Source organism: Henckelia pumila, chromosome 2, assembly GCF_033568475.1.
Source record: "Henckelia pumila isolate YLH828 chromosome 2, ASM3356847v2, whole genome shotgun sequence".
NCBI lineage: Eukaryota > Viridiplantae > Streptophyta > Magnoliopsida > Lamiales > Gesneriaceae > Henckelia > Henckelia pumila.
In genome coordinates this window covers 8,620,788-8,638,855 of record NC_133121.1, presented here as the reverse complement: position 1 = coordinate 8,638,855, position 18,068 = coordinate 8,620,788, and the positions used below count along the sequence as shown (strand labels likewise).

Below are 18,068 nucleotides of genomic sequence, written 5' to 3'. Positions count from 1 at the left end.
TTTGGTACTTTTGTAATGTTGGATTTTTTCTCATAATCCTTTGGACCATATTATGAGATATCGTGGTTTGACTAAAAAATCCAGCCAAACTCTCATGTGTTTCGTGTCGAAACACTTCTTCTTTATTCTGATTTTGATTTTGATTCATCTTCAGATTCATCTTGGTTAAACAATATCTCTTCTTCGTATATACTTTCATCTGAGGGGATATCCTCAAATTGATATACTTGGACTAGATCTTGAAAGAAGACCGCATCATCCATATCTGGTGTTGCTTCAAAGAGTTTAACTCCTTTTCTCTCGTTTTTTGGACAGTTTGTAGATATATGGCCTCTAACTCCACATGTCCAGCAATTGCAATCCTTGAAACTTTCACTTGCTCTCGTATGAGTTCTTCTGAAAGTTCTTCTAGATGGTGTTCTTCCCCTGTTTTGTGATGAGTTTGTTGCTGGGGATGCTCGTGTAGGTCCACTTCTTCTACCTGATCTATAGGCTCTGGCCTTTTATTTGGACCAAAATGTTCTTGGTTTCTAAGAACTTTTCATTCTTTTATTGTAGAGATTATTTTTGAATTTCTTCCTCTTAAACCCCTGTTATCTATTCCCTATAACCGTAGGGAGATCATTTTCTCTACAACATAGAGGAGTATGCTTATTAATACCCCTTATTTTTTTGTAGTTCTTCTGTAATGCTGTCATATGGCACCATTCTGCCAATTTACCCTTTAAAAAGGAGGCGCGTCTTGCCAATGTATCAAGATTACCTGAAACGTATTCTTTTATCAGCATTTCTCTCCAGGGGCTTGGCATTTTTGCGAAAAATAGCTGAATGACTACATTTTCTTCAACTCCTGAATTTCATCTGTATTTGGTGAATAACATAATATATTCATCAACTAAACATATATCATGTAACTCGAGGCTATACAGAGCTTGAGTATATCTTCTCTTTTTTTCTGTATCTTGATTATTGAAATAGTCTACCCCTATGAATTGTGCTTTAAAAAGGGTGGCCATTCTTCCTCCAATCTCGCTAAGTGATTCTCCTGCTAAGATTGATTCCTTGGTTTCTGGCATGGTCATTTTCCAAGCTATCTTGACAGATCCCATTAGACTCATTTCCAGAAGTTTGATAAATCATTCTTTATTGAGATCTAAAGTTCCTGCTGCTATTCTCATAGCTGATGTCCAATCATCTATAAGATCTTCTCTGTTTTTGAAGTCCAGAACATCCTGGTTTAACATAACCCCATAAGGATGTATCGGGTCTAGAACAGTTTTTCCATAAGGAGTTTGATGTATTGGTATATTACTCCTTCTTGATCTGGTTCCGGCTGGATGTGAATTTTTTCCAACATGGAACTCACTATGTGGTTCTTCTATTTTAACCACATATCTAGGGGGATTCCCCATGGGTTGTTCACCCTCAGGAGAATTCATTTTTAGATCTACTACTTTGAGATTCGCAAAAGAATCCGCAAGATCTTGTAGATCATCGAGATTTAATCTTTCTAAAGTAGTCATCAGATAGTGTTTTTCTCTGATACTTGCTTTATAAGATTAATCATCATTTCATCATCTGTTAAAGGTTTTTGAACCATTTTGGTTTTACCTTTCTGATGTAACAGAGGTTCGGTACCAAACGAGAGTGGTAAACTTCCTCCTGTATTTTCCTTTCTAGAACTAGAAGTGTGTTCTAGATTTACGATTTTGGTTTGAAGATCCTTTATAGTTACAAGAATTTCTTCTTGTTTTTTAAGGATTTCTCCAATCTACTGAGGTATTTTATACAGCTGATTACTATAATATTGCACCGTCTTTTGAATTTCTCTAAGATCTGCGGAGAGTTTAGAGGAATCTGGTGTGATCTCTAGGAATTGAGAATTAGAAATCATATTTCTTAATCTCTTCAGAAAGTATATAAGACCTAAGTCTCTTTAAGTTTTGTAAAGAATCTATTTTAAATAGATTCACTTGTTTTTAGGATTTCATATAAATGAAATCCTTCTGGTTCAAACTCTCGTTTGAATCCATGGTTTGTTGAAAAACTCTTCCTCAAGAAAAAAAAGTATGATTTAATGAATAATATAAAATCTGAATAAAATTACTTAGGCTCTGATACCATTTTAGCCATAAGGAAATGTTTATACAAAATATTAATATAAGGGTAGTATAGGAAATTTTTAGTTTGGAGGACATATTAAGAAAACTTTTTATAAAAAAAGGGACGTAATTAGCCTCGAAAAAAATGTTAGTATATTTTTGGAAAAATTAGAAAACTTTAGAAACATAATCATTAATTATCCCATTTTATAATATGGGCATGAAAGAATCAGCCGAAAGAAGTAGGCCAAATGTCAATTTTAAGAAATTATTCTTCTAATACAGCTGAATTGCGATTGCAACAAAACAATGTATATACAAAAGCACACAAATATATAAAGCATATGATTTAAATTCATAACATGAAATTGCACAAATTTGAGAGCATTAGAGCTTATGGCACTTGCACGAAGTCAAGTGAATGACAAGCACCTAAATCACCCATGTAAGAAGCTAATTTAGACACACATAAGACCAATGATGTTCCTCTTAACTATTAATTTAACACAAGTAAAATCATAAACTGATCACCACATTGAAATGAAACAATCTATATAAAGATTTCTAGACTGGTATCATATTGTTTGCTTTGCCGCAGTCGATAAAATTCGATCTCACGCGACCGCGGGCAAGTCTTTGATCCATGCATCAAGTGGCTTACCAATTGAGTAGACAACGAATCCAATTTTCCTTAGCTTTTGCACATCAGCAATGTTTCTCCCATCATAAACAAAGGCTGGTTTCTGCATGTTGTCATATATCCTCTGGAAATCGAGCATTTTAAACTCATCCCACTCGGTGAGAATACAGACAGCATGAGCATCCTTCGTTGCCTCGTACGCATCCCAAACCACAGAAACTTTCTTGATTGTGGTGGGGCTCATCGGCTGGGTATGAAGGGGATGATCCAAATCAAATTTGTCCATGGAAAGGTCTCTCTGGATTTGGTCCTTGGTGACCTGAGGATCGTATATGCTCAATTGAGCCTTGTCACCTAATAGACCTTTACAGACATCGATAGCTGGAGTCTCTCTTGTGTCACCGGTATCCTTCTTGAAGGCGAAACCCAAGATCGCTATTTTCTTGTTGGCGACTGTGTTGAACATGGATGAAACTATGCGGTTGACGAATCGGCTCTTTTGATAATCGTTAATCTTAATAACTTGTTTCCAATATTCAGCAACCTCGGGGAGACCATTGCACTCACAGATGTATACTAGGTTGAGGATATCTTTTTGGAAGCATGAGCCACCAAAGCCAACACTAGAGTTGAGAAACTTGGGGCCAATTCTCGAGTCTTTACCGATAGCGTAAGCTACTTGGGTAACATCGGCTCCAGTAGCCTCACAGAGAGCAGACATGGCGTTGACTGAGGAAATTCTTTGAGCCAAAAAGGCATTAGCAGCGAGCTTTGATAGCTCCGCAGACCATAAATTAGTGGTAATGATACGATCTTCAGGAACCCAATGGGCGTAAACTTCCTTCAGTGTTTGAACTGCCTTAAGGCCATTTGGGGTTTCCCTGCCTCCAATAAGGACCCTGTCTGGTTTAAAAAGATCGTCAATGGCAGTGCCCTCAGCAAGAAATTCGGGGTTCGAGAGAATCTGATAGTTAATTCCTTTGCTGTTGTGTGTCAAAATTTTTTCAATTGCCTCGGCCGTTTTGACAGGTACTGTGGACTTTTCAACCACAATCTTGTCGGATTTGGAGACATCGGCAATCATGCGAGCCGCACTCTCCCAATATGTCAAATCTGCTGCTTTCCCAGCACCGAGACCCCGAGTCTTGGTGGGAGTGTTGACAGAAACAAAGACTATATCAGCCTCAAAGACATGTTTTTCCACATCTGTGCTGAAAAAAAGATTCTTCCCGCGGCACTGCTTCACCACATCATCAAGACCTGGCTCATAGATCGGAAGCTGATCGCTGTTCCAAGCAGTAATTCGCGGGACAGATATATCAACAACCACCACTTCAATTGAAGGGCATTTCAGCGCTATCACGGCCATGGTAGGGCCTCCCACATACCCTGCTCCAATACAGCAAATCTTCACCATAGTTTTACTATGTTTCAACAACCTGAAAAGTTGATGTCCACATTTATCATATGCATTTACATGTTTCCTGACCAACACATGTCAGTCACCAGAATGCAATAAAGATTTAGAACCATGTCAACAACATAAATGCATACGAGAACGTTGTCTGCTTCTAACACTCTAATCGCATGAACTATGATCTCAAATCTTTGGATAATTTCACATCAGCTACCAATCAACTAACTATTACACCATGCGAAATTAGAAAAAGGAAAAAGTGAAGTGGCACAAACATGAACCATAGAATTCTGAAAATCGATCATGTTCTGTTTGTTTGCATGAACATGATGAAGCTAACATTAAATTATAATGTATTCGTCCACAACTCGGAGCCCAAGATCCGATGGTCACGAATATATGCTGAACCTGATACTCAGATTAGAGGCGCTAATAGAACCAAAACTATAAAGAAACAAAGACAACAACAAAAGACCCAAACCAAACAAAAACAAAAGACTTCATTTCAAGAAGAAAATAATAAAGCTTTTCAGCAACCCTGCAAGATAAAGACAATAGCTATACCAGATCTACCGGCACACCACCAATTGCATGCAATAAGTTCTAACACCCACCCTTGCAAGTTTAATACTTTTAAAACAAGAAACTCAAATCAAATACCACAGCTCATTCTTTAGAACAAATTACACCCCCGCCAGCTAATTGGTCGGTCCACATCAAATTCCAACCAACTTAGATTACGAGAATACACGTAACAGGAACAAGAAATCAGAAGCCAACCATGAAATGAGAAATCGACTCGATTGACCTAAATCACTGAAACCCTGTTTCAGATCAAACCCGACCAATACAAGGTCAAAAACAAAACAGTACACAGCGTCTGATTCACAAGATTCTCAACCAAACCAAAAACCCAGAAACGCGCACGCTAAATCACACTCACATGCACACAATTCATGCATAAAATCATCTGCAGACCGCACGCATACCTCTGAGTTCACATCACCAATAATTAATTAATGCAGAATAAAGAGACATCGCGTACATTCAAACATTTAAAAAAAACCACGTGAGAGCTCGGAAAACGAAGAACTTACCCGCTGGATTTGTAGAAATTAACAGATTCGGATTGGATTTCTTAAAAAGATGAGAAAGATCTGAGAGTGAAAATGTATGCGACGAATGTTGGCACCTCACCACCTTAAATAGTTGTTTGGATTCCACCGTCAGAACACAGAAGGACGTGTCGGAAAGACAATAATACCCGTAATTACATGTCAAATGTCGAGATTGCCATTCCAGAGGGTTTTTTTTTTCTGGGATTTAAAAATTACTCTATTGATTTTATTAAATAATAAATTAAATTAAACCAGGAATTATCCATCAAGTAAAATATTTTTGGTCTGGTTAAATAAATTAATAAATGAGTAACCTTGCAAACTATACAATATGTATAACCTTGCAAACTATACATAAAAAGCATAAATTCGCAAAATGAATATGAAATAGATAAGATACTTATAAAAAAAATTATTTTCTTTGGATTTTTCAAATCTATGAGTGGAATCATTTCATCGGTTTGAATTTGATAGAATTTAAAAACTAATCCAAGTCAGAGTAGGCTAAAACACTATTCAAACTGTGCTTTTTTATTCTGTTTTTCGTTGTAGATTGGTTTGGTTTGATTTCTTAATATCTTTAATAATAATAAATTAATAATAATAATACGATAACATAAGAACTAGTAGTTATTTTTATTCCCTCTCAGAAAAAAAAATAATTATTTATTTACTTGTCACAATGTTCGAATGAGAAATGTCGATGCTGGTTTCAGGGTACTGAGGGTACGGTTTGATCTGCAAAGAGAACTGAGTCGTCCGATTATCCTTCGGGCATCGTGCCAAAACAGCATAGACATGATCGTTCGAATGTATGTGAGTGTTAATTCTGAAACATATATAATATATATATATGGCCAAATTCGGCAATAAATAAATATTTGAAAATAAATATAAAGAAACCTTTCTGAAATTTTTCAGCTCATAAGATTAAAACCAACCACGGTCTTAATTATGGTCTAAAAGTTTCTTTCTATGTACAAAACAATAATCTCAATAATTTGTAAATCTATTTCAAATATTTGACACGTGTTGATTTAAATAAATAATATAGCGCTTTGATGTCAATTTGTGATACGAAGACAATATTCAAGTTAAATTACAAATGAAAGAGTACATATTACTATATCAGTCAACCTAATTAGCAAAATGCCGATAACTTGTTAGCTTGTTTAGCATAAACCTCTTTCTTATTTTGGAGAGACCCACGTTAAACATCATCTCACCCTCCTCAAGTGCCAAATGGTAATTAAAAAAAATTAGCGAACTAGTCAATAGCCCATAAATGCGCCAATAAGTAATTTATTATGAGAAGAAAATGAGATTAATATATATATATATATATATATATATATATATATATATATATGTATGTATATATATATATGTATGTATATATGACATGCAATAGTTTCAAAAAAAAGTTATAATTATTATTAATTACTAATTATTAATTATTAAATGACTGTGATTCATTAGCACAATTACATAATTAGTTAGATGATGTTTGATTAAACTTATTAAAAATATCTTTTGAAGCAGCTTATGAAATATAATAATTTATTTTTAAAATAAGATGTTAAAATGTTCGAATAGACTTATTTTAAATAAATTAAAAATATTGATATATTTAGACTCATGACATCATGTGCATATACAACACGTTTAAGTTGTATTTCATTTTATGCAACATTATTAAAAAATAGATATGCGAGACAATCTCACAGTAGACCTACTCTTACGCATATATAGCATGTTTAAGTTGTATTTCATTTTAATATCTTAAAAAAGGTTATATTTCATTTGATAGTTATATATAAATTGATTTAATATTCGTTTGTAATATCGAAAATGTAACAAGTAATATTTTTAATTATTTTCACTCTATAAAAACATAATTTTTTTTATTTCCACATCGCCTCGTATTTATTGTTATATTTAAACAGTAGTCAAACCGCATCTTCCCGAATCCGCGAAAATCAACGGTTTAAAATCGCCCAAATATTCAAATCGATCGATCCAACGCTCCAAAACCCGCTATCCACTGTACTAGCCGTTATATATGCGTTCTTTCTTTTTTTCTTCTCCGCGCTCACGCTGCATCGCCTAGTGTTGAAATTCCTCTTCGTTTTCAAGTTCATTAATCTCGGTTTCCTCCGGATTTCGAAATGTATTCGAGTTTAAATTCTTCGGGAGCAGTTACTCGAGCAAAAGAAACTGACAATTTGAATTCATCGGGATTTAATGAAGCGTGTTTTTACACGGAGAATTTGAATCCAAATGTGTCGGGATATGTATTGAAGGTATCTAATTCGTCATCGATCAAGTTTGGTGATAGCACAAAGAATTCTGATTCCAGGAACCCGGATAGGAGCACGGTGGGTTCGCCTTTGGTGGAGAAGACGATCGCGAAGATGAAATCGTGTAGCAAGGAACTGAATTCTTCTAAGGAAACAGTCTTTTGCAGCGAATATGAGGAAAGAGGGAATGGGAATCTGAGGGCTATTCAGGAACACTCGTTTTACCGGGATATCGATTCGGGGTGGGAGGAAATAGAGAGACAATATGTTTTGTCTCAGATTAAAGGCGAAAACGAGGATTGCACGGAGAAGAACAGAGTGAGTTCCGAGATCAATTTGAATATGTGTATGGATAGACTATTGGAAGAAGCGAGAAAGAATGTACCAGAGCCGGGATCGGGGAGGGTGATGCATTTGGTGAAGGCATTTGAAAAACTTCTTTCAATTCGATGGAGGGATTATGAGGGACAGGTACAGGAGCCTCAGAAGGTTTCCAAAATGCAGGACTCTTCTTCTCCCTTTCCGTTGGAATTTTTCGTCGCATTGGAGAGTTTAGAGCTCGATTCACGCGGATCTTGCTCGTTGGAAAGCAGCCAAGAGAGGTTTGTGTGATCACAGAAACTTAGTTGGATTTTGATATGATTAAATGCTGAAACAAATTTTCAAGTTTTGGTTCTGAAGGGATTTCATGCCTTTCAAATTGCAGCATTTTAACTCAAACTTCTGCTGGCAGTGGAAGAAGCGAGCTAAGCGTGAGAGCTATCCACCAAAACCTATACTCTGCTAGTACTAGAATAATGGTTATTCTTTTAGGTGTCTCATCCCTTTTTTTTTCACGTCTGTAGAGCCCCGAATCCGCTGAAAATTTTTCTAGACGACACTGGAGGAGGAGGCCTAGAACGACCTCACCAAAGCCCTTCATGCTCCGAACTGAGGTTCGTTTGTGTCTCAAGATTAGTTCGGTTTGTGGTCATTTAGTGGCTTACAATTTTTTTGCCCATATTGTGCTGTTTGAGAGTATATATTTGTTATATGATCAATGATTAGCATTGGCCAAAACCATATCACCTTTAATCTTTGTTAACTATGTTACACTCCGTCTAAATGTTAATAATAATTTGGACGTCGCTCTACAAACAGGAAAGAGGAAAAATCAAAGAGAAAGAATTCATGAAGAAGTTGCAACAGATGATGGTGGAAGAGGAGAAATTGCGGACGCCGACTACTCAAGGTCTTCCTTGGACAACAGAGGAACCAGAGGTAACTCATATTTGTTGTGGCTCTCCTAATTTGCCAAATCAGAACTTTCGTCTTGGTTTCACATGTCTTCATCGCATTTTTCATAACTATATCAAGTATTATGCCCAAACATATCATCTTGTAAAGATATTTTTGTTAACTATTGGTCATCTTGGGGAGTGATCATATCCTGCCTAAAATTTCCCTGATTTCATCATTTCATGTCAGTTTGCTGTTTTCTTTTTCATTCTATGAAAGGGAAAATTCTGAACCTTAATGGCATATTTGAAAAGAAGTTGATCGATGGGATCTTTTTTGTGTACCTCAGTGTGTGGTGAAACCTCCAACCAAAGAGAATACAAGACCTATTGATTTGGTAATGCATAGTGATACTAGGGCCGTGCAGCGGGCCAGATTCGACCATCAGGTACAATCTTCGCTATCAAACCTACTATGCTGGCTTCCTTTCCACTAAGATAGTAAGATACATATATGGATCAAATGCTTCCACCCATCTTCAGGCTTCAGCTATAGCTATATCATCGGGTTTATCAATTTTCGGTTTTTATCGCTGTTAAAAATTTAACCATACATCTTATTCATGGTGCACTTTCTTAGGTGGCCAAGAAAATTAGCCTACTTGAGCACTACCGGATGGAAAGAGAGAAACAGCAGAAGGTAACTTGTAAAACTTCAGCAAACCACTTTGTTACATAATGTTACGAGTTTCAGATTACGAATTCCTCTTGCAGCTAGCGGAAGAAGAAGAAATCCGGAGACTAAGGAGAGAGCTCGTTCCAAAAGCTCTGCCCATGCCATATTTCGATACGCCTTTTGTACCCAAAAGGTAAATCTGCCTAAACTAAACTTAAGCTAGATGTAACTCAATGAGAATCAGCTGTATTCCAATTTCGCAGGTCTACGAAGCACCCTACTATACCAAGAGAACCAAAGTTCCAAAAACCTATAAATTACAAGAAGATGAAGTCTCTCAAATCTTTGGATGGCTTTTGTTCACACTAGCGAATGCCTAATGGCAAACGATTTTATTCCTCTGTGTATAAGTTGCATTCTGATTACTTATCACAGTTCTGCAAACTTGTGACATTTTCATAGTAAAACAAGAAGAAAGTAACATTAATAGAAACTCAGAAAGTAAAAGATGCCGACTCTTTCAAAAGTTGACAAACAACATAGAGCAGTGTTTGCAGAGTTTATTTTAACTTGAGAAACAACGTAGTTATGCTCACCAAACTCCATGTGATAATGGCTGATTGTATCTTTGATGTAAAATAATTTGATCAGAAACTTATAATTTCTTTCTGACATATAACATGAAATGCATTAAAATCTTCTTAATCGCTTCCCTTTCCTTTAATCCAATCCACAAAATCTTGGAAATTCTTGTGAGAGCTACCCCCTTCAGCTACACAATCCAAAGCCTTTTTCTGAAGCTCGAAAGCCCTCCTCTTCATTATTTCATCCCTCAGAAGCTGCTCCACCTTATTCTTAATCTCTTTTCGTGTAATGATCCCACTTTCATCTTTGTCCAGTCTCAATCCAACCCTCCAGTAATCACAGACGTAACTCTCGTCGATGAACTGATCCGCAAAGTACGGCCAGCACAAGAACCGCAGACCGTTGCTCACGCCCTCCATCGTCGAATTCCATCCACAATGGCTCAAGAAGCACGACACAGAAGGATGCGACAGCACCTTCTGTTGAGGCGCCCAACCCACAATCTTCCCTCGATCCTCGACTCTTTGTTCAAATCCTTCCGGGTAGGATTTACCGGTGTCTTTCCTCACGACCCATAGGAACGGCCTGTTTGTGCCTTCCAGGCCGAGCGCCAGTTCTTGGAACTGTGTTTGATCGAAGACGGTGAAGCTCCCGAACGCAACGTAGATGACAGAGCACGGCGGCTGCTGGTCGAGCCAGTCGAGGCAGGCGGAGTCTTGGGGCCAGAAATGGCCTACCGTGCTGCCGAGACGTTTGCTTGCTAGAAGAGGGCCCACGGCGGAGCAATGCGGGACGTAGGCGAGTGCGGCGGGTTCGAGCTCATGGGACGTGTTGCAGATCACCCTTTCTGCTAAATTTATCAACTTGGTGTTGTCTTTCATGAACTGGAATATGATCTTTTGCGTGGCGAAATCTCCGATGGTTGCCCATGCTAGGTTCATTGTGTTGATTCCAGGCATGCCTGGTGATAGCTCGATTACCTGTTTCTTGAACGGTGTTCCTGCACATAATTCGTTTAATAATAGTAACTTGAGAGTTAATAATAATTTTTATTTACTCTGTAATTTCATGATCTGACTTAAAAAAATCTTCAGATATGTTGTTATTCACTATCTAATTATAAGATCATTAGTTAGTTATAAAGCAATAAAATTAAAGTGTTCTACCTATTTCAGCAACGTGAAAATTTTAAGGATGATGCTACATGTACATGGATGGTTACACGTTGGGTTACACGTAACACTTGAAATTACAAAAATGTATTTTGGAAATAGTTTTTTCAAATAAAATGGAGGGATACTTTTGTAATTTCATGTGTAGTGTGTAACCTAACGTGTAGCTCTCCATGTACACATCGCATTTCCCAAATTTTAAACTAAACAAAGACCCTCAAATTCAAGAGCTTAACAAAAAAGCAAAAATAAAAATAAAAAATCATGTAGATATTTTATCAACACATTAATATTCATCACATACTAATGTTCACACGAAAACGAAACTTCTTTCAAACCAACCATTTTAACCACATTCAAGATCGAGATAGCTATGAAATCATCCAATTCAAAATTGCAAAAAGTATATATATTATTGGAAGAACAGAAAAAAATGGAAATTGATCATCACCAAGCAAGGAGTGAGAGAGTCAAAAAGTGCTTAAAAAGTGAAAAATCATTAAAAAAAATAATGACGTATTTGATATTAAATTAGAAATTGATAGTTTTTATTAGGATATATAATTGTTGGGCTAGACTACATACCTACTCTTGTGAGACGGATCAACTATACTCATATTTATAATAAAAGTGATATTTTTGGCATAAAAAATAATAATTTTTCATAAAAAAAATAAATATAAGATCCGTATCACAAAATTGACTTGTGAAACCGTCTCTCGTCAATAATCATTATGTTCGAACTATTTTTTGTAACCGGCCGTCTCATGCACGATGAAATAGTAGTTCACGAGCCGGCCTAATACTTTATTAATATAATCTCAATTAATAAGCTTAGCTAGAAGCACAAAATTAAATTGAGTCGAGCTCGAACTTCAACTCTAATTTTTAATTCTAAAACAGAAAAACATTTAATTATTTTGTTTTTCGAATCGAGCTCAAACATAAATGGGACGGAATGAACTTACCGTTACAATCAACTATCCCATCATCAACCAGCTTTTGCACATTCACACTCAGCGCAGACATTGCAACAGATGCAGGCACGAACGCAACTCTCTTCACTCCAAATCTCTGCGCCACCTCCAAAGACCAACCCAGCCAGTAATCCGAAACAACGCACGTGATTTCATCTCTTCCTTTCGCGTTAATCTCTCCGATCAAAGCCGCCAAATTTCCCGGCATCTCCTTCACCAACGTTTCCGTCAACTTCCCTAGATCGCTCCTGTCGTCCCAAGGCTCCAGCCCGTCGGGGATCGAAACCAAGTCTATCGCTTCATGCATGTGATTTCCTTTCTTGGACATGGATTCTACGACCCTCCGGTGACAGAACTCGGTGTTCACGAACGTGACTTTGATGCCATTGTTTGCTAAGCATTGGGAGAGCTCCATTAATGGAATAACATGGCCTTGTGCTGGATATGGAAGAACTAGGACATGGGGTTTCCCCATTTTTTATTTTTTTCTTGGCTAGATGACTATTCTTTAATTTGCTCACTTTGAATCGTGCTTGATCGCTTGGTGTTAGAATTTGTGTCATGTATATATATTATATACAGGTGCATGTCGGGTTTGTAGTTATCTTTGTATTTCGTACTATTAGCTACTGTTTGACATAATAAATGAAAATGAGAAAAGCTACAATTGTTTGCAACTAACAAGGGCATTTAAGACATTATATGATAGTAAATATAATGTTCCTACAAAATTTAAAATTCAACCTATTATCCATCTATATATATTAGTCATTGTGATTTTTTGAATGGTTAAATTAACTGCTTTTAAATTAAATTAGCACTTAAATTGTGAGTTTTGGTGGTAAATGTGATTTTTTTTTGGACAATTTCATAATTATATTAACAAAATATGAAAATAATTTCATATAGCTCGATTATATTTGATTTCTTAAATGGGAGTTGATATTTACACTTCACTTTGTGTTACCTATACTCCACTTCATTTGTAGAATGTAGTGCAAATTTATTCACAAATAGAATGTAAATAACAACAAATAGAATGTAAATATCAACTCTCTTTTTAAATTAATGTAAGAAACTCTTATTTTAATCTTCGCATCGGGCCTCTTTTTTCTTTCGACCGCCCCTGATCACACTTATACACATTTTTCATTCATCACATCCATAACACCAAACAACACGTGGGTCTCTCATATTTTAATAGATGTTAACATCATGTGTTGAATGTTGATAATTCAAAAACTAGCATTATGTGCACCACTAGCATTATGTGCACCAGGAGACACATATCAACTTTTACTTGAGGTTGAGTTCTTTTATATTATATATATATATATATATATATATATATATATATATATATATATTACTATTTATTAAGTGTAGTCATATTAGAATAATTAACTTGGTGTCATGGTCTATTTTTCAATATACCCAAAATATCTTTCCTTTCAACTTTTTGTTTTCTCCATGTTTCTTACTCATATATATATATATATATATATATATATATATATATATATATATATATATTACTATTTATTAAGTGTAGTCATATTAGAATAATTAACTTGGTGTCATGGTCTATTTTTCAATATACCCAAAATATCTTTCCTTTCAACTTTTTGTTTTCTCCATGTTTCTTACTCACTATCCTCACATCTCCAATAACTCTCTTTGTCAATTCCAATTTTTTTTTCTTTTTTTTCTAATTAACCTTATATGTTAAGCATCAAAATTCATATACATTGTAGTTATTATTTTTCACACGCAAATGCGTGTGCACCGTTGCTAGTATATATTAAGTTTAGCCCAATTTTTCATTAGCATCATTGCCCCAAAATTTAAATAAAAAAAAAAAACCTATAAAAAGAAAGGACTTGAAAAGTTGTAGCCCGGGTTGGAGCGATGAAAACAAGGAGTGGTTTGAGATCAAGAACTTCGTTATTGTTTTCCTCAAGGAATTAAACGTGGATGCCTAAGATGAAATCGAATAATTTTCCGTTGTTTAATTATATGATTGTTGTTATTACATATTTTGTATTGATGCATTTGCATCTTTGTGATTGATTACTTCACTAGTTTGTCTGTTGTATTGTTGTTAGTTCTTGGAATGATTAAGAATTGTTGTATTGTTGTTAGTTCTTGGAATGATTAAGACTTCAGTTGTCTATTTAATCTCCTACAGGATCTTGGGGCCTTAATTCCTTGGAGATTACATCAATGTGGAGCTATAACTTGTTCCATGATGCCAAAATTAGTACATTATCAAATAGCATGCGAATTAAAAATTAATGTAAATATATATTACGAGCTTTTAAAATTTCTGGTAAATCTACGTACTAGATCTCGAGCTCGAATTATATTTAATTTTTATTAATATAGACGACAATTATCTAAATTGAAGTAAATTATAAGTTTAATAGTTTTTCATCAGTCAAGCTAAAGGATATTCGAAGTATTATAGAGTGGAAGAGGAAATTAAGATTTAAGCCTGAGCATGTACGTGTTGAAGAGTGCTGGTAGAATTTCAATGGCTTTTGGTTGGGGACCTCTAATTCTAAGTTTTTATTATTAAAAGCGACATTTATTATTTCTAGTCTTAAATATGATAGCAAAATATTTCTCCAGTTTTTGAGACGAGTCGAACCGACATATTTTTATAATTTATATGAAATTATATGATTACTTTCACGAGGCTGAAGGATTTCCAACAGCAATATAAATTTATCAAATATTTGATGGACTCGAATTTTGGACTGATATCGAAGTCGACGTAAAATGTGTATCCAGCAATTTATCAAAGCTTTGTGCGTGAAACATAAAGGATAGCCCATTGTCCTATGGGATGTTGTTGTACGACTTATGTGGGCTTCAGCCCCAATAATTTTATTTATTTATTTTTAATTGTATAATGGTGTTTTTTGTAATTGAATATATATATTTTTTTTCCAAAATTGAAACCTTGTTGAGAAAAAGCTGTAGCCTATTAGCCATTGCTCAACCCATATATATATTGTTTTAAGAGGATTTTATATTTGTCGAAAACTATCCAAATTTTTATGGCGCCACACTGTTTGTAAATTCGTGTAAAAAAAATTATAAATTGTGTTACATCCGGTAGAGCATAACATATTGATTCCCCAAAAATATATGGGTTTGATTCGACCCGAATCCGACAAATCGATATTTAGAAAAGTTCCCCAATTTTCACCAAGTTCTATTATGCGGTAAAACTCAAGCTTAGTAAAAGCCCAATCAATACCAAAAAGTCATAGACATGGTTCAAGCCCTAACTGATGAGTTCACTAGGCCGAGCCCTGCCTGGATAGTGTATACGACGACCCGGGCCCAACAAAAAGAGTCTTGAGAATCTAATAAAGAGAATCCCAATACATTCAGGACTAGGATAAGGCTATTAAGTCAGCTTAGAGTCTTAACCGACATGGTAATTGAGTTCTACTTAATTTATTCTCCTACCTTTGAGCAGAGTGTTGCTCTAACAAGAATTTTACCCTATCAAGGTAACTTACCCCTCCAGCCTCTACAAATATCAGATATTTTTTATGGTTTTACACATTCATTTTGGCTCACGCATTCACTCACTTATATATTTTGTTTTCTCAAGCTCTTCATCTTTTGAGCACTGACTTAGACATCGAAAGGGTCACGCCGAACACACCTTCGGCACCCCCTAACCTTGTTTCTATCTGCACAAAACTTCGTCACGTCCGACCCAACCCGACCCGTATTACAAAAGATTTGAAAATAAACTCTACCAGACCGAATTCGAAATAAATTTTTGGTATCATCACATATCTTTGCACAAACTTTCATTTTCTCTCACAAATGGTAACGTATTATTAAAATAAAATTCATGATATTGTTAGAATAACTTATTATTTAAAAACTGAATTATTATTTTTATTTAATTATAGAATAAATTATTTAATACATAATTAATTTTGAAATTGGTTCAAAGGAATTTTAGTAATTTTTGGAGGAAAGCATATGCCTTATTAATGAAAATTTGGATACAATGTACAAAAGGTGAAAGTGGCCTTTAGGTCCTTTACCTCCCAAATACAAACAAATCCAATTAGTTTTTAAAGGTCTTCCAAATATAATTCTGTTTCATATCGTATTCACATTCACAAGTTCAAAATCCATCAACTGCAGCGACCCATATGATACAATTCAAAATAGATGAAATTCACAACCACCGAGTGATGAACTATGAGAATGGGTTTGTGGTTGACACATAAAATGATATGAAACCGTCTTGCAAATTAATTTTGTGATATGAATTTTTTAGTCTATCGAAAATAAAAATATTTTAATTTTTACAAAAACTCTTATGAGACGTTCTCAATTTTCATTTTTAATAGGGAAAGTTTTTTTTTGCCCCGACCCATGAAAAAATATTGTTTTTATGTCAAAATATTACTTTCATGATAAATATGGGTCGCTTGACCCATCCCACGAATATAGATCTGGGATAAATATATTACATGAAACATATTTTTTACTTTTTATATCAAATGTATTACTTTTCACTACAGATATTTGCGAGAGCATCTCACAAAACATCACTATTATATAAATGGTCAGCAAACATAATTTGGCCATATGAAGTGATAACTAATTGTTTTTTAAAAAAATATTTGAGAAGAAACAATCAATCATTTCAAAACTAAATCGGACATGTCGGTTCGACCGAAAAACGATCACAAGTTTTGTCCGATACACTCTCAAAGACCGTTTTAATGATTCAATAGATCAAAATAAGTCAAAAACCATAAAACCAATTCTACTGGTTTTTTTATTTTTTTAAACCTTAAATTCAATATTTTATTATATATATACATGAGTATTTGTACATCGTTAAAAATATCATTTTAGTAATACTATAATTTTTTAATAATTAATTTATATTTTAAAAATATATAACTATAATTGATATTTTGAATATATTTATGTAGTTACTTAGTTTTCAAATTATGAAAAATGTATTTTTTTGTCTATTTATATACATTTTTTAGGTTTTTAAATTTTAAAATAAATTATTAATTATATTATATAGATCAACAGTTTTCTAGTTCAACTGATTATATTTTTTTAAAAAAAAATAGATTAATTTGATCATCGATCTAATTATGAAACCGTCGGAAACAATTAACAAGTAGGGGCGCACCAATTTTCCTTGTTGTTACGAGGGAAATGGAGGGGAATTTGGAGTGAAACTTCTATCTGATTGGTGGACATTTCCAAGGTTTTTTTGGATCACATGTCCAACCCACAAACTCAACAAAAAGGAGAAGAAAAAAGTAGCTTTTTACAAGTGGGAGTGCCCAATTTCAATGATTAGACTTTCCAATCTTTCCCAAAAACCACCCTTTCCCACCATTATGTATTTTTAACCGTATATTCTCCCTTGTATTTTATCTCACATTTCATAAATAATTAAATATATCATTTATATCTTATGATAGATAAATTGAATGTAAATATGTAATCGATCAGTAAAGTATAATATAATCAAATGTTTTTGTCAATTTGAGTAGTTTTTCATTTTTGGTGGGTAGAAGATTGATGGGCCCTAGACCTTGTCAACTTGGGAAAAAAAAGAGTAATAATTGAGTCCATCAAAATCAAACCCAAAATGGTAAAATCAACTTTTGCCATTGGCTTTGGGCCTGGGCCCACAACTCCATTGACGGGCTAACGCATTAATTGACCGGCTGATGGTCCCCTATCACCTCCCCCACAAAAAGGTTTACTAATTAAGGTACTCACTCAACAATTTGTTTAAAATTCTATACATGTTTATTTACTCTTATCATAGTTTACAAGATATCAAGATG

The 18,068-nt window shown here is 34.7% G+C and overlaps 3 protein-coding genes across 4 annotated transcripts; 1 reads left to right on the top strand and 2 right to left on the bottom strand.

The window, feature by feature from the left end:
• Nucleotides 1-2,436: 2,436 nt before the first annotated feature.
• LOC140881204 (UDP-glucose 6-dehydrogenase 2-like) lies at nt 2,437-5,433 on the bottom strand. 2 transcript variants are annotated; one of them, XM_073286330.1, is made up of 2 exons: nt 5,257-5,433; nt 2,437-4,181 (listed from the first exon to the last, which is right to left on the bottom strand). In XM_073286330.1, the coding sequence occupies exon 2, from the start codon at nt 4,157-4,159 to the stop codon at nt 2,717-2,719; it is 1,443 nt and encodes a 480-aa protein (XP_073142431.1). In that variant the 5' UTR covers nt 4,160-4,181; nt 5,257-5,433; the 3' UTR covers nt 2,437-2,716. The 2 variants fall into 2 exon arrangements, with proteins under 2 accessions (XP_073142431.1, XP_073142430.1); XM_073286329.1 differs by lacking the exon at nt 5,257-5,433 and adding an exon at nt 4,500-5,189.
• Nucleotides 5,434-7,445: 2,012 nt separating this feature from the next.
• On the top strand, nt 7,446-9,839 carry LOC140877174 (microtubule-destabilizing protein 60-like). Its single transcript, XM_073280701.1, has 8 exons — nt 7,446-8,179; nt 8,284-8,377; nt 8,423-8,512; nt 8,718-8,837; nt 9,145-9,243; nt 9,435-9,494; nt 9,569-9,663; nt 9,734-9,839. The coding sequence occupies exons 1-8, from the start codon at nt 7,446-7,448 to the stop codon at nt 9,837-9,839; spliced, it is 1,398 nt and encodes a 465-aa protein (XP_073136802.1).
• A 332-nt stretch (nt 9,840-10,171) lies between these two features.
• Nucleotides 10,172-12,679, bottom strand: LOC140877173 (UDP-glycosyltransferase 83A1-like). Its single transcript, XM_073280700.1, has 2 exons — nt 12,196-12,679; nt 10,172-11,055 (listed from the first exon to the last, which is right to left on the bottom strand). The coding sequence occupies exons 1-2, from the start codon at nt 12,677-12,679 to the stop codon at nt 10,172-10,174; spliced, it is 1,368 nt and encodes a 455-aa protein (XP_073136801.1).
• Nucleotides 12,680-18,068: the final 5,389 nt, after the last annotated feature.

Bases quoted from the DNA above. Each gene is read 5' to 3' on its own strand.
- LOC140877174 (XM_073280701.1), top strand. From the start codon at position 7,446: ATGTATTCGAGTTTAAATTCTTCGGGAGCAGTTACTCGAGCAAAAGAA. The intron at 8,378-8,422 runs GTTATTCTTTTA...TCACGTCTGTAG, and splicing joins CTGCTAGTACTAGAATAATG to AGCCCCGAATCCGCTGAAAA. The intron at 8,838-9,144 runs GTAACTCATATT...TGTGTACCTCAG, and splicing joins GGACAACAGAGGAACCAGAG to TGTGTGGTGAAACCTCCAAC.
- LOC140877173 (XM_073280700.1), bottom strand. From the start codon at position 12,679: ATGGGGAAACCCCATGTCCTAGTTCTTCCATATCCAGCACAAGGCCAT. The intron at 11,056-12,195 runs GTAAGTTCATTC...AATTATGTGCAG, and splicing joins TGGGATAGTTGATTGTAACG to GAACACCGTTCAAGAAACAG.